Genomic DNA, 16,050 nt, shown 5'->3' with positions numbered 1-16,050 from the left:
CCTTTTCATAGTAGACTCCGGACGATCTTTCGACTTCTTCATCACCTTCCCCTCCCCCCACTTTTCTTTAAAACCAGTCAGCGAATACGTTGTAAATTTCGCTTTGGACACCAATATGCTTCTCCCATCGATCTTTGCATTATTCGTACTCCTTAAGCAATTATCCATATCGGCCTCTGTAGCAAACCTCACAAAAGCAAAGATACACTCTTTATACCTAGGGTTCCTGATGATTCTCGGGATAAAACCCCGCCTCACTTCTCCATAGTTATTAAAGAACTCCCTTAGAGTACCTCTTGAAACTCTCTTACTCAAGTTATCTATGAAAGCAGTCCATTCGTCACCGAACTTGGAACTCCTCTCTCCGAAATCCCTCGGGCCGCTTCTCCCCTGAAGTTGAAACCATCGTCCTTGGTAACCTCTGCCATGAAAACCTCTTCCTCGCGCTCCTTGGTATTGACCTTTCATATTCTCCCAATATCAAGAAATGATATTGAATACTCCAACCCCTCAAAAGAAGAATGAGCAACTCATCACGCAGTTAACCCATGATCATGATGACCATATCTTAATTAACCAAAAACAAAAAGTAAAAAGAGATTATATCTTAATTAAATAAAAACTAAAGTGATCATATATCATGTTTCTTGAAACTAGTAAAGAAAAATAGACACAACACATACACAAGTGATCTATCGTGTAGTTAACTCAATGTTTAATTGAATTCAAATTAAGCCATTAAATTTGTTAAACTAAATTTGTTGTTGTTGATTTGCAATAGACGAGCTAATAATTTAAGGTGATTTAAATGATGAGAAAGAAAATGATTATGTCAACCATATATGATTTGAAGTTGCGATGATAATACAGACTCCGTAAAGTAACAGAACATTCAATTTGCACATGGTAGCCTACTAGTTAAATTTTTCGGTTCACTTGTAATAAGATATTTTTGAACTTTGAAGCAGCCTTTTACAGTGTCTATAGTACTGCTGAGGAAGAATTTGAAGTTGCTGATTGTTATGGTTCGACGTTTCTGATATAGGCGTACGAGTAGAGCTGAAGACGAAGACACCCCAGTAATAAGAAACAATCCTCCAAAGCTGCCAACCATTAACCTGCTGGGATTGCTTGATGAGTCCTGGTTTGTAAGCACTGATTCAGTATTGTTAAACCATTCATTTTCCATCTTTTGCAACTTCCCTTCTTCTCTCAGCCTAATAATTGCACCTGATATGTCTTGGACGAGTGGGGAGCCTTTAGGGAAAGCCTGTGAAACACGTAAAACAAATCAAAGGAAGATCAAAATCATGATTTTGAATGGATTTGCTGAAGGAATCTTACAAAGCCGAAACCGCCTGAGATAGTCTCGGTTTTGATCATTCTGTAATCTGCAGGGTGTCTGGCAATGAATACTTTAAGGTATGGTAATTCGTTGATAATGGCCGACACACCACCCTTTTCACTTCCCCTTCTTAAAGCATTGACATATTCTTCTGGAGAACTGTATGGCTTTAGCGCTGGATTTTCAAAATTCAAGTTGCTGATAGCTCCTGAAACACGAAAACCAGAATGGTAACCTACGTAGCCCCCTTTCGAGTTCGATTCGATTTGTTCAACTGTTAACATGGAAGCCAAAGTTGCAGTGTAGCTTGAGGTTATTATAAGGACAACAAACACCCATATCGTCACAACGACCTTCGATAAGTTGCTCAACAGATTCTCTGCAGTTTTGAATTGTAATGTATATAAGAAAAGTTATTGTATGCTTCAAACAGAGATGTTATTTAAGTTGAACAAGAAGTACTCACTGTGAGCAAATACCAGAGTTGAGAATGAGTACCAAAAGATCATTCCTATTTGCTCAGTTGATGAGCCTTGGAACTCGTCGTTGATGGGATGTTCGATCAGCCAAACCACAAAGCCAGTGAAAACAAAGGAAGCAGCAGTTGTTATCCACAGATCTCTGGAAAATGGCTGAAGGAAGATCCACATACTGGTTTTGCTGATTTTCGGCACGACGATTCCAATGCCAGAGTCAGTGAATGGCAGCGTGAAGTCTACATGTGCAAATCTTTCAGAGTAAATCGTCACATCTCCCACAACAGCGTCGTAATTCTAATCCATTGATCACAAGAAAGAATAAGTTGAAATCTTCGAAGGTAAACGTTCAGTCTCATGACTTAAAATATAAACTACAAGCTGCTACCATCTAAAAAATGCATGCTTACCTTATGATAAACCTGAAGGAGAAGATCATTGTAAGATCCTGCCATTCGTCCGTTGGTATCTTTGAATGGGATGAAGTCATAATGTACTTCGTATTCTAAGATTTGAACAGCTTCCTTAAACACATCAACACAGAATCCAGATACGATTGATTCGTTTGTTCCGGGATCACGAATCACGCTTAATAATTCTCTGAAACCATTATTTACTGGAACCCCAATCCTCAACCTCCTCCCGTGTAGAGACCAACCTTTTGGAAAGTTCTTAGTTCCTCCAGGCCAAATAACACTTTCAAGCTTACTCGACGATGTCATGTTTGTCTCGGTATGGTTTTCTTCCTCCGATATTGGAGTAATTCCGATTTCTGGATTCCAGTAACCAATTATTCTTTCTTCCCTGAATACATTTACGATTTCGAATTTCTTTGGGATCAGACTGCCATTAGTAAGTTGAAAGCCACCACTTATTCCATTGAATCTACTCTGTAACATCTCATCAATAAACACCAAACCACCTTGTGAGGAACGGATGGTAGTGAAGTTCATATTCAATCTTGTTTCTTGGTGTATGATATCGTGATGTCGAATCATCATGATTTCTGATGTTGTTGCAAGAGCCTGAACCATATCATAAGTGTATATACCGTAGACATTTAATTCCATTTCCTGCAAATCTTGGTTTTCATTCAAGTTTTTACTCCTCCACCTTACTGCGAATTCGCGAAGCTCCTTTGATGCCGGAATGTGAGGTTTGAATCCCACCACCCCCTGCATTGACTCGATGACTGATGGATCCATTGAATTCATGAAGTTTGTAATCGTATCAGTTGTAATCCAAGCATACCCTTTGCTTATCATTCCAAGCCATTTGGCGTTCAAGAAAAGTCGAGATGCGAGAAACGGTGACATGTGCACAACATATATAGTCGTCTGCAAACTCTTGAGCATGGTGAGCTGTTCAATGATCTCTTCATCAGTAGATGATGCTGAAAGGGCTATATGCAGGGCAAGACGAACATTGGTGTCCTCAAAGGAAGTGATCAGATTAGAAAGGATTTGTCTTGTAGAATCATTATTTTCATAAATGAGGATAACACTTTTCCAACTGAATGCTTCAACAATGGCAGCAATGCCTTTGGCTTGAGAGAACTCATCTTCACCGATTTGAATCAAATAAGGATGCTCAGAGAAGGACATGGATGGACCAGATGCAAAGAGAGAAATAATGGGAATCTTGATTCTTGATCCCAACTCTACTAAAACCTTCAGTCCAGCTGAATTTTCTACTGCAATAATAGCTTCCAATTTCACACTTTCCATGAGAACCAAGGCTGCACGACAGTAAGTGTATATGGACAGTGTCATAACAAAGAAGAAGAAAAAAGTATGCCAACCAAAGAGAGAACTTTCATCGAGAAAAATGAAAACATACCATAGGATAGAACAAGCAACGGATCACCCTCAGAATCTCTGGTATGCAGAACTAGTCTCGTTTGATAGTGACTATTTCGACGGTAAAAATCGGATATAGCCATGGAAATGCAACTACCAACCATTTTTCCCACCCAAGATTGCCTATCAATAATCAATCCTACATGAATCCTTTCTACAGCAGTATCATTGATGCTTGTAAGATTGGCTGACGATGCATGTGCAAGACTAAACAATAGTGTAACTGAAAAGAAGGTCCAAATCTTTCTTGTGAAATCCATGTTTGGTGCCAGAAAGCAATTTCCTGAAACTCCAGTTATTCGGTAATTACTTCACTGTATGTATGTATGTAAGCGTGTGTGGCCAAGAACACATAAGGTGGACTAGTTGATCGGTGCATCAAATTTGACCTTATCCCCAGTGCCAACCAGACCAAGAGGGACCATTGAGGGTGATGGTTACTAAATTTCTTTTGGTTGACTAATAAATTGGAACCAAGTGTACATAGACTAAGCTTCAAAATAAAAAAAACGTTTTGTATAGTCAACAAAACAGGAAATTCCCGAGAGCAATGGTATAAATGTTTTGAGAACTGTTGTAATTCTCTCATTGACTGAACTTGTTTAAAACGTTGAACTTTTTATTGATGGAAAACGACTCTCCACTTCAAAATAAGCATAAACAGGCCGTCTCTGCTCTGCTTATATTCAGATTTAAACAATCCGTACGTCCTTATGCTGTTCGTTTATATTATCATATCACAAATCATGATTGATGCAGTTTAATATTCATCTACATAGATTTTATGATATCCATACAACTTATAAACCATCGATCCGGTCTATTTTTTTCTTGGTCCTAACGAATACACCGATGGGAAATTTGCTTCCAAGCCACCATACGGCATTTCAAAACACAGGGCTCGGTGGATCAAAACGCCGACTCCAAAATAGAAGCACAGTGGTAATGAATGAAAAAAAGATGGGTACACATAAAAACAGAGTGCATATATTAGAGGATTAAAGCATCTTCTTGTACACCAGATTAAAATTAACAAGGCATTTTTTTTAGATACCAAGTCCATATTCATACACTGCAACGTGGAAGGTTAAGGCTAATAGTTAAGTGAGGATCACAGTCACGTTGTTGCCATTCTTTTGGGAATTAGTGAAGATAGGGAACCTGATACTGGTAGCCGAAGTAGTTACCATGACTGGGAGACAAATTGTAAGTGGCTGAACCAAGAAGAGTGTGGCCATGGTTGTCAACAGGACCATGGTAAACGTAAGGTCTGTCATACACGTATTGCGGATACCTGTCAGCAACTCTAGAATAGAATGGTTTTTCGGCAGCCACGTTAGTGACCCGTGGACCATATCCAGCACCATTGGCGCGAGGCCTCTTTGGTTGAGGCTTTGCAGCTTCAGTTGTCCCCTTCTTGTCTGCCTTAGCTTTCTCCAAGTGGAGAACCTGCTTCTGAAGTGGATCGACAGGGTATTGCTCCTCAAGATTATGCTCCTCAATGCATTTGATCACAGCCTTCAGAGCAGCCAACTCTCTCTCTCGCTAAACTCGGTCTGCAAATACAGAAGTATTTCACCCAAAAAACAGATAAGCAGCGTGATTTTTAGCAAAATATTCTGCATTCAAACGAAAAGAACAAATTGTCAACGGGGCCACATGCAAATAACTATTAAACAATTTAGCTACCAAATGGTGTCAGATTTATTAAAGGTAAGTGATAACTAATAGTCAGATCATCCTAAACGTTAGAATGGTTGACGGGACAGAAAGCTGGTACAATCTGCTTCAGACAAGGCCTTGTGGACAAAAACAAAAGTAGGAGCTTGTCCCTCGAACAAAATATATTCAGCAAATATTAGGAAAACCAATCACCTTGAAGTAGAGGAGTAAAGAACATACCTGAGCAGTGAGAGAGGCATTTCCAGGCTTAACAGGGGAAGAAGCTTTTTTTGCCTCCGTCAAGTAGGCCTTGAGTAAAGGTACAGGTGAGAGCTGTGTTGTAAGATCAAATGCAAAAGCCAGGTTAACTGCATCAATTTGCCTTCCACTATTCGCCAAAACTTCAATTACACCTGAAATATAAATAATGGAAAGATAAATAAAAAAGAAACTACAACTAACCAAAACCAGGATAAGTGAAAGAAATGGTTGATTATCTACGACATTACTTCATGTGGAATTCACAGTTCTTGCTCTAGGACATTGGTACTATTATTCAGGTACAGAAAACACTATATTTTAACACTGCTCGTCTTCATCCCGAACAAACTGGACACATATCTAAAAATGCCGATAAATCCAAAATGGAAGATGGTCCACTCAACTCCAAAATAGCATTTTAACAGCGATATTGTTTCAAAAATATCCAAACTTAAAAGCATTTAGGATCTTCAAGAAAAGATCTATTTTCCTGGTCCCAACTGCTTGAAGTTGCCTAATATAGGAGAACAGAAAAATTCGGTTGATTTACAATGTCTGACCTGACCTGGTTTTTCTTTTTAATATTCCTGAAAGCCTACTTGAAATGGTTAGTCATATCAGTTTTACTAGAATGGAAGAAAAGAGACATAATGGATGAATAAGAATGTAAACCCATGGTAAATAGAGAAATATTCAATCTCATTTTTCAGAATCAGTTGAGTTTTTTCAAACAAACAAGTATTCCATGCAAATGTTACAATGCAAGTTTTTACTACACAAACCTGGCATTTTTTCAGACAAACCAAGGGAACGGCAGAGATCAGCTGTTTGACGACGACGAGAGACCATTGGTATCAGCCTTGAGAGTTCTTCCTCATTGAAGTCAGAAGCAATACCAAAAGTGGCAAGAAGTTGCAGGAAAGCATGAGCTTCCAATGAATTACCATTACTAGCATCCAGGTCAAGATTATCCAACTTTGGTTTCCATTCCTCAGCAATTAACTTTTGCTTGCTCCTTAATATCTTCAGAGATTACTGCAGAAACAGAAACAGAAACCACGTCCATATTACTTAGCAAAAAGCTAAGACATTCCATCAACATAATACAGGTTCGCCTAAGACCCAGTAGATTTGAATCTTTCTTTCGGTCTACATTCAGTGCTTCTAAAGGGTAAAATCCTTTCAAAGATTCCAGGACCAAGTGAGCTGGGCTTGCTGCAGCCTTCAACGCCCAAGGAATTTCATCCTTGAGGGCAGCAAGGTTCTTTCGGTTATCTGATATAAACTTGTGCAGTCCTTCAGAATCCATCTCTTCACAAAGTTTTGCCAACTGGGGATAAGATTTCACCTCAAAATTTCCATTCTCAGGACATTTTATATCCTCCAAATTACTTTCAGAAGCTACAGAATCAGGTGGTTTATCCTCAACTGACAGTTCTCCGCTGTCTCTATCACAGCTGACACCACCGGGCTCCTCAGGTGATACTTTCCTATGCTTTTCTAGAGTATTAGTAATGGAAAAAACAGCAGCATCTCTCTTTTCTTGTAGCCTAACCAGTGAAGCTTGTTCTTTGGCTACAACAGCCGCTTCACGCTTCTTCAGCATTTCTCGAGATTTCCTTGTTTTAGTCTCAAATTCCTTCTCTTGGTCTTCCAACTCATGGAAACTTCTCTTCAAGGACTTCTCAAGCCCATGGAAATGCTCCTCAAGTTCTTTCCATTTCAGATTAAGTGTTACAGCACGATGACTTTCAAGTTCAGCAAATGCTTTCTGAAGCTGCTGTATCTTAGAGGTTGTTGAGTCTATGAGTGTTGCAACTGACTGCTTATCTTCCATGGAAAAAAACCTGTAAGAGAAAAACATCAGCTGGAAATTAAGATCCCCCCACTGCAGAAGTAGAGAAAGAATGTAAAACCAAACAGATTTTCCAGAGTACAAAATCCTTCTCTATCTCTTTGTAACAAAAGGGCAAAATGAACAAAAACCATGAGAACCAAATATCACGTTAGATAAAGTTCAACATGATAAGAAAACATATTTTTCTTTTCAAAGAATTCAACATTGTCTGTGAAAAGTGATAAGTTCATAAGCAAATACAGCATAATTTATAGCACAAACTTTAATTTGAATTCGAACAAAATTTAGTCGCCAAGCAATAAACTTTGAGTTCTAGTAATTCTATCACGGTAATAATTACGTTCCATAAACAGATCAATTATCTAAGCTGCCATTCGGAAGATAATGAGTTTCAACAGATTAAAGATTTTCCTACTTTTCTCTAATTCCCGATTCTAAAGTGGCCTAAAATTTAGAACAAGTTTACTTCCATCAATACTAATAAACAGATTAAGATACTTCCAAATTTAACAAAAATGGCAAGCACTCAAGACTTCACCATCATTAAGTTCAAAGTGAACATTCCTTTATCCCTTAACTGCAACAAATAAGCGATCAAGGCAATCAAAAGATAAGAAAAAGAAAATGATAGCTCCAGTTTATCCCTAAAAAGACTAAAGATAACTCAGCTATTAATGACAAAAACAAAGAATCAAAAAAAGGTGCAAGTTTACAATAACGAAGCAGCTGTCCTCACCAGTGATTTTAGAAGCTCCAAAATAACATAAAGTCGACAATGATCCAGAGATCGTAAACACGAAACACTTACTCCCCAAACCTAAAAATAAAGGACCCCATCAGAACTGTGAAATTTTCACTGCAAACGCCCGGGGGGAGTACACGAAGTTCGGCAGATCACAACGTAGTTCCCGATAGATAAAAAAAGGGAAAATTAAAAATTTTGAAGAAAAATGGAGGGATTTAAAATTGTTTTCATGGGTTACAAAACCAAAAGTGCAGATCAGGAGAGGGGAGCGAAAACGACAGGAAAAGAAGGGAATAGCGATGGAGAGAGAAATTTACCTGATTGATTCCAACGGAAATGGGGCAACAAAGTGACCTAATTCGATGAAGATTCGAATTAATCAATCCCTTTTCTTTTTCCAAAGAGGGTTTGGTGTTTGGGAGGGTGGATATTTGTGGCTGCTACTACTCTTCGATAACTGGAGAGAAAGAAAAGAGAGACGAAATGAAGCTAAAAGTTTATTTTTGGGTAAAGTATATAAATGGTCGCTTTAACTTTTCAGATTCTTACATTTAGGTCCCTAACTTTTAAAACTTGTAATAAAGTCACCAAACATTTAGTTCGTTTGTAATATGGTCCAACGTAATGTCCATTTCACTGTTGTTAGGGTAAATTATATAAATTGTCACTGAACTTTTCAGGCGCTTGCATTTAGGTCCCCAACTTTTAAAACTTACAACACATTCATTAATTACATTTTAAACCCCAAATTCCAAAATGCTTCAATTATATTCTAAACTTCAAATTCCAAAATACATCAATTACATACCCAACCCCAAATTCATAATTCATTCTCAAAATCTGCCATAACAAACTGAACTTGAAGCAACAACCCTAAACCCTCAAAACATAAGTTTAAATGCTAAATTTCCCCACCAATTAACCAAACATAATCAACAACATTTGGTTCATTTTGGGTCCATGACAATAAGTGATTATGTTGGGTTTAGGATTTAAAAGTTAGATTTAACCAACTATAAGTGAACAATACTCATTTCGATTCGAAAAAATTATTTTTCGACTTGAATTGATTCAAAAATTTTGATATAAATTGACTTTGAGTTGCAATTTCATAAACTCAAATTAAAAAAAAAATCAAGTTAAAATCCAGTTGTAAGATACAACTTGAATATCTCAATTTTTTTAGTAATTAGTGGATTAATTTTTAAGTTTGAGTCAATTCATTTGACTATGTATGATATATATATATCACATATGGAAAAAATATGAAGAAATATATTTATTGTATATGTTTAAAAAAACTATTTAAATTATAATCAAATAATATTATAGTATTATAAATATTTATAATTAAATTTAAATAGAAACTCAAAAATTTAATTCAATTCGACTTGATTTAAATTTTATAAACTCAAATCGAAAAAATTTGAGTCAACTATTTTATAAACGGAACTGAATTAGAATAAAATAAAATTATAATATGACAAATATTTATAATTAAATTTAAACAGAAACTCAAAAATTCAATTCAATTCGACTTGATTTAAATTTTATAAACTCAAATCGAAAAAAAATTTTGAGTTAACTATTTTATAAATTGAATTGTGTATTTAGGTCCAACATAATCACTTATTGTTCAATTATAATTGGTTATTTTTTTTGAAACGATTATGTTTTTAGGGTTTAGAGTTGTTGCTTCAAGTTTAGTTTGTTATGATAGATTTTGAGAATGAATTATAGATTTGGGGTTGGCATGTAATTGAAGTATTTTAGAATTTGAGGTTTAGAATATAATTGAAGTATTTTAGAATTTGGGGTTTAGAATGTAATTGATGATTGTGTTGCAAGTTTTAAAAGTTAAGGAGACCTAAATGTAAGTGCCTGAAAAGTTCAATGACCATTTATATAATTTATCCTAACGCCAGTGAAACGGTCGTTATCAGGGATCATATTGCAAACGAACTAAATGTTTGGTAATTATATTGCAAGTTTTAAAAGTTGGAGACCTAAAGTGCAGTGACTATTTATATACTTTACCCTTTATTTTTTGTACATTGTTATTTATTATTAATATTTATTTTAATCTTTTGTTTTTTCGCCTATATAAGATTAGATTAGATAATCTTAATTGGATTTGGATAAATCTAAATAATCAAATATTAAATATTAAAAAAAAAAATCAAATTTGACCATATTATTTATTAAATAACTTAATTAATTCGCCATTTTTTTTAATATTAGCTGTTTAGGAAAATGTCTGCACCAATAAATAATTTTTAAAAATATTTGCTCGAAAAAAGAGAGTTCAGTGACAATAATTAAAAATTATCTTTAAATATATGTTATTTTATACTTAATCAGATTAATAAAAAAATTAAAAATGGTCAGAAAATTTGATCGGACATATTTAAATATTTAAAGTTCAAATCTGATATATAATAATTATAATATATCATTATATTAATAGAGATAATATATTAAATACTTTAGGTTGACTTATAATAGAAGTTATTGAACTCTTAGTTTTTAATTAATAAACTTTCAGTATATTAAATTTTAACTAAAAGGATATTTTAATATGGTTCATGAATTATAATGTGTTTTTTTCTAAATAAAAGTTTAATTTTATTGAGCGACATTCGAGGCAAAATTGGCCCAGTAAGATATATGAGTTTTTTATTTAGCCTAATAAGGCAAGTAAAAATTTATTTTGAGATCTATGATATTTTCTACAGTGACATGAAACTCGTCACGTCGAGGTAACGAGTTTCAATAAAAAATATTTTTTTATTCGAACTGTTTACTTCGATGTGATAGATTTTAATAAAAAATATATATTATTAGAACTCATCACCCCGGCGTGACGAGTTCGAATAAATTTTTTTATTGGTAACACTGTATAAAATATCGTATATCCCAAAATATAAACCGAGATGCCTAATGGCTAAATAAAAAACATGTTATCCTTGGGACATAAAATCCGACATTTGATTCAGTCTCGGACAAAGATTTCAAAGTTGAAACATGTTTGGATTAACAGATTTTTTTCTGAATACATTGAGCAAGATGGGCTTGGCCCAATAATATTATTTTCAGTTTATCGTTTATATGGTGCAACTAATTGAAAGTAGAAATAGGCGAGGACGAACCCACACAACTTTTTGGGCCGAACTTGACTATTATATCTTATAGTAGTAGAAGTTAAAATATAAAATACTCATGAGGAAAAAAGACAAATAATTTAAAAGAATTTTTTAAATAATAAAATTTTAAAATGAAAATCATTAGATTTATTATATTATTTTAGATTAAAACTGGATTGATAAAGGGTAAAGTACATGAACGATCCACTGATTATAGGCTATTATCTTATTAAATCCCTGACTATTAAAAGTTAGAAAAAGGTCCCTCGACTATAGAATGTTAATATTGTTAAGTCCATTGACTATTAAAAGTTACAAAATGGTCACCCAACTATTTATTATATTCCAGATTCGTCATTTTCTATTAAAAACTTGGTGGTTGTCTAAGTTGGGCGTTAAAATGATAGTTGAGATATGATAGTATGTTGAGATTCTGGGATAAAATTTTATCATGTCATAGTCAATAGGTTAACGTTCAGCTCAAAATATCATCAATTTTTAACGGGAAAGGACGAGTTTGGAACATAATGAATAGTCGGACGACTATTTTGTAACTTTTAATAATCGAGGGACTCAACAAAGCAACATTCTATGTCGGATGACTATTTTATAAGTTTTAATAGTCGAGAGACTTAATAAAATAATATGCTATAGTCGGGGATCATATATATACTTTACCCATTGATAAATTATATAAATTTTAAAAACTAAATTTTTTGTTAGATCAAATTGTATTATTACTATTATATCTAACCATTTACATTTAAAAATATTACTTTAGCTATAAAGTATTTTTATAATAGTATTTTAAGTAATTAAACATATAATTAGATGATCTAACGTGTAATTTAATCTAATATTAAAATATACAAATAATAAGTTGGTTAGTGAAATGAGACATTAGGTCTCTTAAGCAAGATCAGAAGTTTAAATTTTAACGTGTTGAAATGATTATCCTCACCTTTACATTATCTAATATAGATTAATCTATTAATAAACCGAATATCAATAATTAATTAAAAAAATAAATCTAACATTAAAAGGTAATATATGAACACGACCGAGAATCACGACCGGAGAGCTCCATGGATTTCACTAAGTCAAGCAAAGAGCCACTCTTAAATTGCCCATTACTTGTTTGACCCGATCAAACCCCCAAAAATTCAATCTTTTAGTTCAAACTCGGTTAACACATATCTCACACTTCGTTGTCGTCTTTTTTCTTTGGAGCTTTTAATTGTGTGTTCCCAAATTCCAATTATTCTTTTGAATGTTCAAACCATGGAGTAGACTTTGTCCTTTGTGTACTATTGGAGTCTTCTCTTTAAGTTTCTCTGTGGCGAAGCAGGATGCTTCCTTGTTGTTTCCATTACCCTTTTGCCCGTTCGTTGGTCTTTTTTGGTTAAAACTCGAGATACCCAAGGTGAGTCTTTGAACTTTTGTTTTCTGGTTTTGGTTGATATGCTCTTATATTGATCTGAGTTTAAGTCAAGTAGTCAACTTTCAGCTGGTTTGCTTAAGTTTCTCTGTGGTGAGGTTTATATGTTTTTTGAATTTGGTGCTTTATCAGCTGAATTATTGTTATTTATACATTTTTTAGCTTCTTTTGATGTTTTTCGATGTTTATGAAATGTGAATTTGATATTGGTTCCTTTTTGCTCTCCCTTCTGTTAACTTGTTTCAGGTTTAAAGGTTTGAAGAAACATGGTCTAGTGAATTTGGCATTTAGTATCTTCTGTTCAAGCCTGTGAATTGCTCTAATTCACCGTTTCAGTTTCGATTCAAGTGGTTTCTTCATGATCATGGTGTTGCATAGCCGAGTTTTCGCCCTCCTTGTCAGCGTTTTCGTTTTGTTGTTACTCGGCTGTAGTTTGAGCTCTGCTACTGAGGATGATATTAATTGTTTGAAGAGCATCAAAGCTTCGCTTGAGGACACTCTGGGCTACTTAAATTCTTCTTGGAATTTCGACAACAATACCGAAGGATATATTTGTCGGTTCACCGGGATCGATTGTTGGCACCCGGATGAGAATCGGGTTCTTAATATCAAGCTTTCGGATATGGGACTCAAGGGTGAGTTCCCTCGAGGAATTGTGAAGTGCAAGAGTATGACAGGCTTAGATCTTTCGAGCAATAGGCTTTATGGAAGCATTCCGCCTAATATCTCCACCCTTATCCCGTTTGTCACCACCCTTGATCTCTCATCTAATAATTTCTCTGGAGTTATCCCGAGAAACCTCTCAAACTGCAGCTTCATAAACATATTGAACCTTGACCATAACAATTTGACGGGGCAGATTCCTCCAGAACTCACCTTGCTCAGTAGGTTGAAAACCTTTAGTGTGGCTGATAATCGCTTGACAGGCCCAATTCCTGTTTTTCTTCGTTTCTCGTTACCGGCTGAAAGTGTTGCAAGTAATCCTGGACTGTGCGGGAAGCCTTTGGATCCATGTGTGGCGACCGTGAAGAACACAAAGACTGGAATGATTGTTGGAGCTGCTGTTGGTGGGGTGTCAATTGCTGCGATTGGTGTGTTCATCGGTCTCTTCTTCTATCAGCGCAGATATTCTGCCATGAGGAAGAAGGATGATGATCCAGATGGAAACAAATGGACCAAGAGCTTAAAGGGAGTTAAAGGCATCCAGGTAAAACTTAATGCATCCATATAAAATTTGGAGCTAATGCTTGTTCTTTGATTATGGTTTGATATGTGATGTACTGAATGCTGATGTTATTTCAGGTCTCCATGTTTGAAAAAGTGGTTGCCAGAATGAGATTAAGCGACCTTATGAAGGCGACAAACAGTTTCCACAAGAATAATATCATCAGTTCAGGAAGAACAGGGACGATGTACATTGGAGTCCTTGAAGATGGCACCTCTCTAATGATTAAGAGATTACAGAATTCTCAACACTCGGACAAAGAATTCTCGTCTGAGATGGCTACTCTAGGAAGTGTGAAACACCGTAACTTAGTTCCCCTTTTAGGTTTCTGTGTGGCGAAGAAGGAGAGGCTTTTAGTTTACAGATTCATGGCAAATGGTACTCTCCATGATAGCTTGCATCCCGAGGATGATGCTAACAGGACGTTGGAGTGGTCCTTGAGCCTTAAAATTGGTATAGGGGCTGCCAAAGGATTTGCATGGCTCCACCACAACTGCAATCCTCGCATACTTCATCGAAACATAAGCTCCAAGTGTATCTTACTAGATGCAGATTTTGAGCCTAAAATATCCGATTTCGGTCTTGCTAGACTCATGAACCCTGTTGATACACATCTGAGCACCTTTGTGAATGGCGAGTTTGGGGATTTAGGTTATGTTGCCCCTGAATACGCCAGAACTCTCGTGGCCACCCCAAAAGGAGATGTCTACAGCTTCGGAGTTGTCCTTCTTGAGTTGGTCACCGGTGAAAGACCTACCCATGTAGCCAAAGCTCCTGATGGCTTCAAGGGAAGTCTGGTAGAATGGATTACACAGTTATCTACTGATGGAAAACTTCAAGATGCTATCGACACATCCTTGGTTGGGAAGGGTGTCGATAACGAAGTTTTCCAGTTTCTTAAAGTTGCTTGTAACTGTGTATTGCCACCTCCCAAGGAGAGGCCTACTATGTTTGAAGTATACCAGCTTATAAGAGCCATCGGGCAACGATACAATTTTACCACCGACGACGAAATTTTGATGCCTTCAGATTCCGGTAACGTTGACTATTTAGAGGAACTTATCGTTGCTCAATAGATCAACGAGAACAAGCGAAGAGATATGGGGCGCTATGAGTGTCGATAAAGGGTTATAGTTTCTAAGCATCTACATTAGGGATCTGTGTCTTTTGTTTGGTTGTAGAACACTTGATCAGTGTCATGGTGGAAAAATCTTAGGTTGGTTAGCATGGGTCTTATCTCCTGAGGCTTTCACCCTTAAGTTGTATTGTATGTAGAATATGATTAGTTCACACCAAGGCAAAGCCACATTGTAAAGTATTATCGATTTTATTTGCGGATTCTTGTTTTCCTTAATGTTATTTTTGTTGCCTTAATATTATTTTTCATATTATGAATTATTTTAGTTAATTCTTTCAATATTTTTCTATGATTTTTATTGCTTTTATATTTTATATGATTTATTATAATAATCCAATTTTAACTCTAATTTCATTTATCTAAAAAAATAATTTCAACTACTTTACATATTAATAAAAACCATCAATTTCCTAAATCATAGTGAGAGATACTTGCTAGTTGCTATTTACTCTAAAAAATTAATTTTTTAATATATATATTTCCTAGTTCCTACCAGTGAGACTAAAGAAAAAAATTATCTGGTGCTCTTTATTCATTCGTTTCTAGTTCAAGGAAAAAGCTCTCTTTACTCCTTACAACTGTCCCAAATAGCCAAACAATGGCATTGATAAGTGTAGACGAGGACCATATTTCTTAGTATCATTTAATGTTCGTGTTCTATCAAGCTGAAAGGAGTTGCCCTAAAGAAAGCAACTTTCACAAACCCAAACCTCAAACCCCCATTTTTCCATGGAGCCTAATTGCTCATCTCCTAACACCATACCTGTGGTTTCAACTTTGGCATCCCCCTTTGACAACTCTCCTGCTTTCAATGGCTCAACCAGGAAGCTCATCAGCGTATGGCCTGGAATGTACCATTAACCAGTAACCAATGCTTTTATGGGAAGCCAAGTTCCAGAT

General features: G+C 35.6%; 2 protein-coding genes and 1 pseudogene across 4 annotated transcripts; 1 reads left to right on the top strand and 2 right to left on the bottom strand.

Annotated features, from left to right (window-relative positions):
• Positions 1–865: 865 nt before the first annotated feature.
• Positions 866–3,984, bottom strand: LOC120153336 (glutamate receptor 1.3-like). Its single transcript, XM_039165315.1, has 5 exons — positions 3,661–3,984; positions 2,232–3,559; positions 1,812–2,118; positions 1,345–1,724; positions 866–1,270 (listed from the first exon to the last, which is right to left on the bottom strand). The coding sequence occupies exons 1-5, from the start codon at positions 3,938–3,940 to the stop codon at positions 893–895; spliced, it is 2,673 nt and encodes an 890-aa protein (XP_039021246.1). The 5' UTR covers positions 3,941–3,984; the 3' UTR covers positions 866–892.
• Positions 3,985–4,652: 668 nt separating this feature from the next.
• LOC120153221 lies at positions 4,653–8,701 on the bottom strand (annotated as a pseudogene).
• Positions 8,702–12,546: 3,845 nt separating this feature from the next.
• LOC120153209 (probably inactive leucine-rich repeat receptor-like protein kinase At5g48380) lies at positions 12,547–15,366 on the top strand. Of its 3 annotated transcripts, none has more exons than XM_039165210.1 (3): positions 12,547–12,772; positions 13,034–13,994; positions 14,090–15,366. In XM_039165210.1, the coding sequence occupies exons 2-3, from the start codon at positions 13,146–13,148 to the stop codon at positions 15,086–15,088; spliced, it is 1,848 nt and encodes a 615-aa protein (XP_039021141.1). In that variant the 5' UTR covers positions 12,547–12,772; positions 13,034–13,145; the 3' UTR covers positions 15,089–15,366. The 3 variants fall into 3 exon arrangements, with proteins under 3 accessions (XP_039021141.1, XP_039021143.1, XP_039021142.1); XM_039165212.1 differs by having other exon boundaries at positions 12,547–12,880; XM_039165211.1 differs by having other exon boundaries at positions 12,547–12,907.
• The last annotated feature ends 684 nt before the right edge of the window (positions 15,367–16,050 follow it).

The sequence above is a fragment of the Hibiscus syriacus genome, unplaced genomic scaffold (genome assembly GCF_006381635.1).
Source record: "Hibiscus syriacus cultivar Baekdansim isolate YM2019G1 unplaced genomic scaffold, ASM638163v2 tig00111099_pilon, whole genome shotgun sequence".
In the NCBI taxonomy this organism is placed as follows: Eukaryota; Viridiplantae; Streptophyta; class Magnoliopsida; order Malvales; family Malvaceae; genus Hibiscus; species Hibiscus syriacus.
The sequence above is the reverse complement of the archived record's forward strand: the minus strand, read 5'-3'. Positions and strand labels throughout refer to the sequence as shown.